General features: G+C 64.9%; 1 protein-coding gene across 1 annotated transcript in view; it reads left to right on the top strand.

Annotated features, from left to right (window-relative positions):
* WDR31 (WD repeat domain 31) overlaps positions 1 to 466 on the top strand; it is a gene marked incomplete at both ends in the record, with an annotated part of 2056 nt that extends 1590 nt beyond the window's left edge. The window contains 1 exon segment of the mRNA XM_010079074.1: positions 357 to 466. Within this exon segment, the coding sequence (XP_010077376.1) occupies positions 357 to 466 (110 nt within the window).
* Between the last annotated feature and the right edge of the window lie 30 nt (positions 467 to 496).

Consider the following 496-nt stretch of genomic DNA (forward strand, 5'->3'; position numbering starts at 1 on the left):
GTGACAGCAAAGCCAGGAGCACACAGACAGCAGGAGCCATACGGTGATTTATTAACGCTCTGACTCGGGGCTGCGCAGAGCCGTTCGGAAGGACGTGGTGCCATGGGGCTGCGTCCCTTCTGCCCCAGCCCCCAGCGGCGCTGTCCCTCCCGACCCGGTGCCCGCACAGTGTCCCTGTCCCCGGGGATCTGGGTCATGTTGAGCCGTTGGCACCTCCCTGCCCGCACACAGCCCCGTCTCCACGCCAGGATGGAACTGGGTCAGGGAGTAGAAAAAAACTTCATCCAATGTTCCCGGCTCCCTGCCCAGCACGAGGAGGGGGCTCGGCAGCTGTGTTGGGGGGCACAGGGCTGGGCTGTGGGCAGAGGGGGGCTGTGCTCACCCCGTCCCCCCCGCAGGTCACACACCTCTGCTGGGTTCCCGGGGAGCCGTACGTCGTCCAGACCTCAGAGGATAAAACCATCAGGTAAATCCTGCGTGTGGCCACAGCTGCAGC

This window comes from Pterocles gutturalis, unplaced genomic scaffold (genome assembly GCF_000699245.1).
Source record: "Pterocles gutturalis isolate BGI_N339 unplaced genomic scaffold, ASM69924v1 scaffold33163, whole genome shotgun sequence".
NCBI classification, from domain to species: domain Eukaryota; kingdom Metazoa; phylum Chordata; class Aves; order Pterocliformes; family Pteroclidae; genus Pterocles; species Pterocles gutturalis.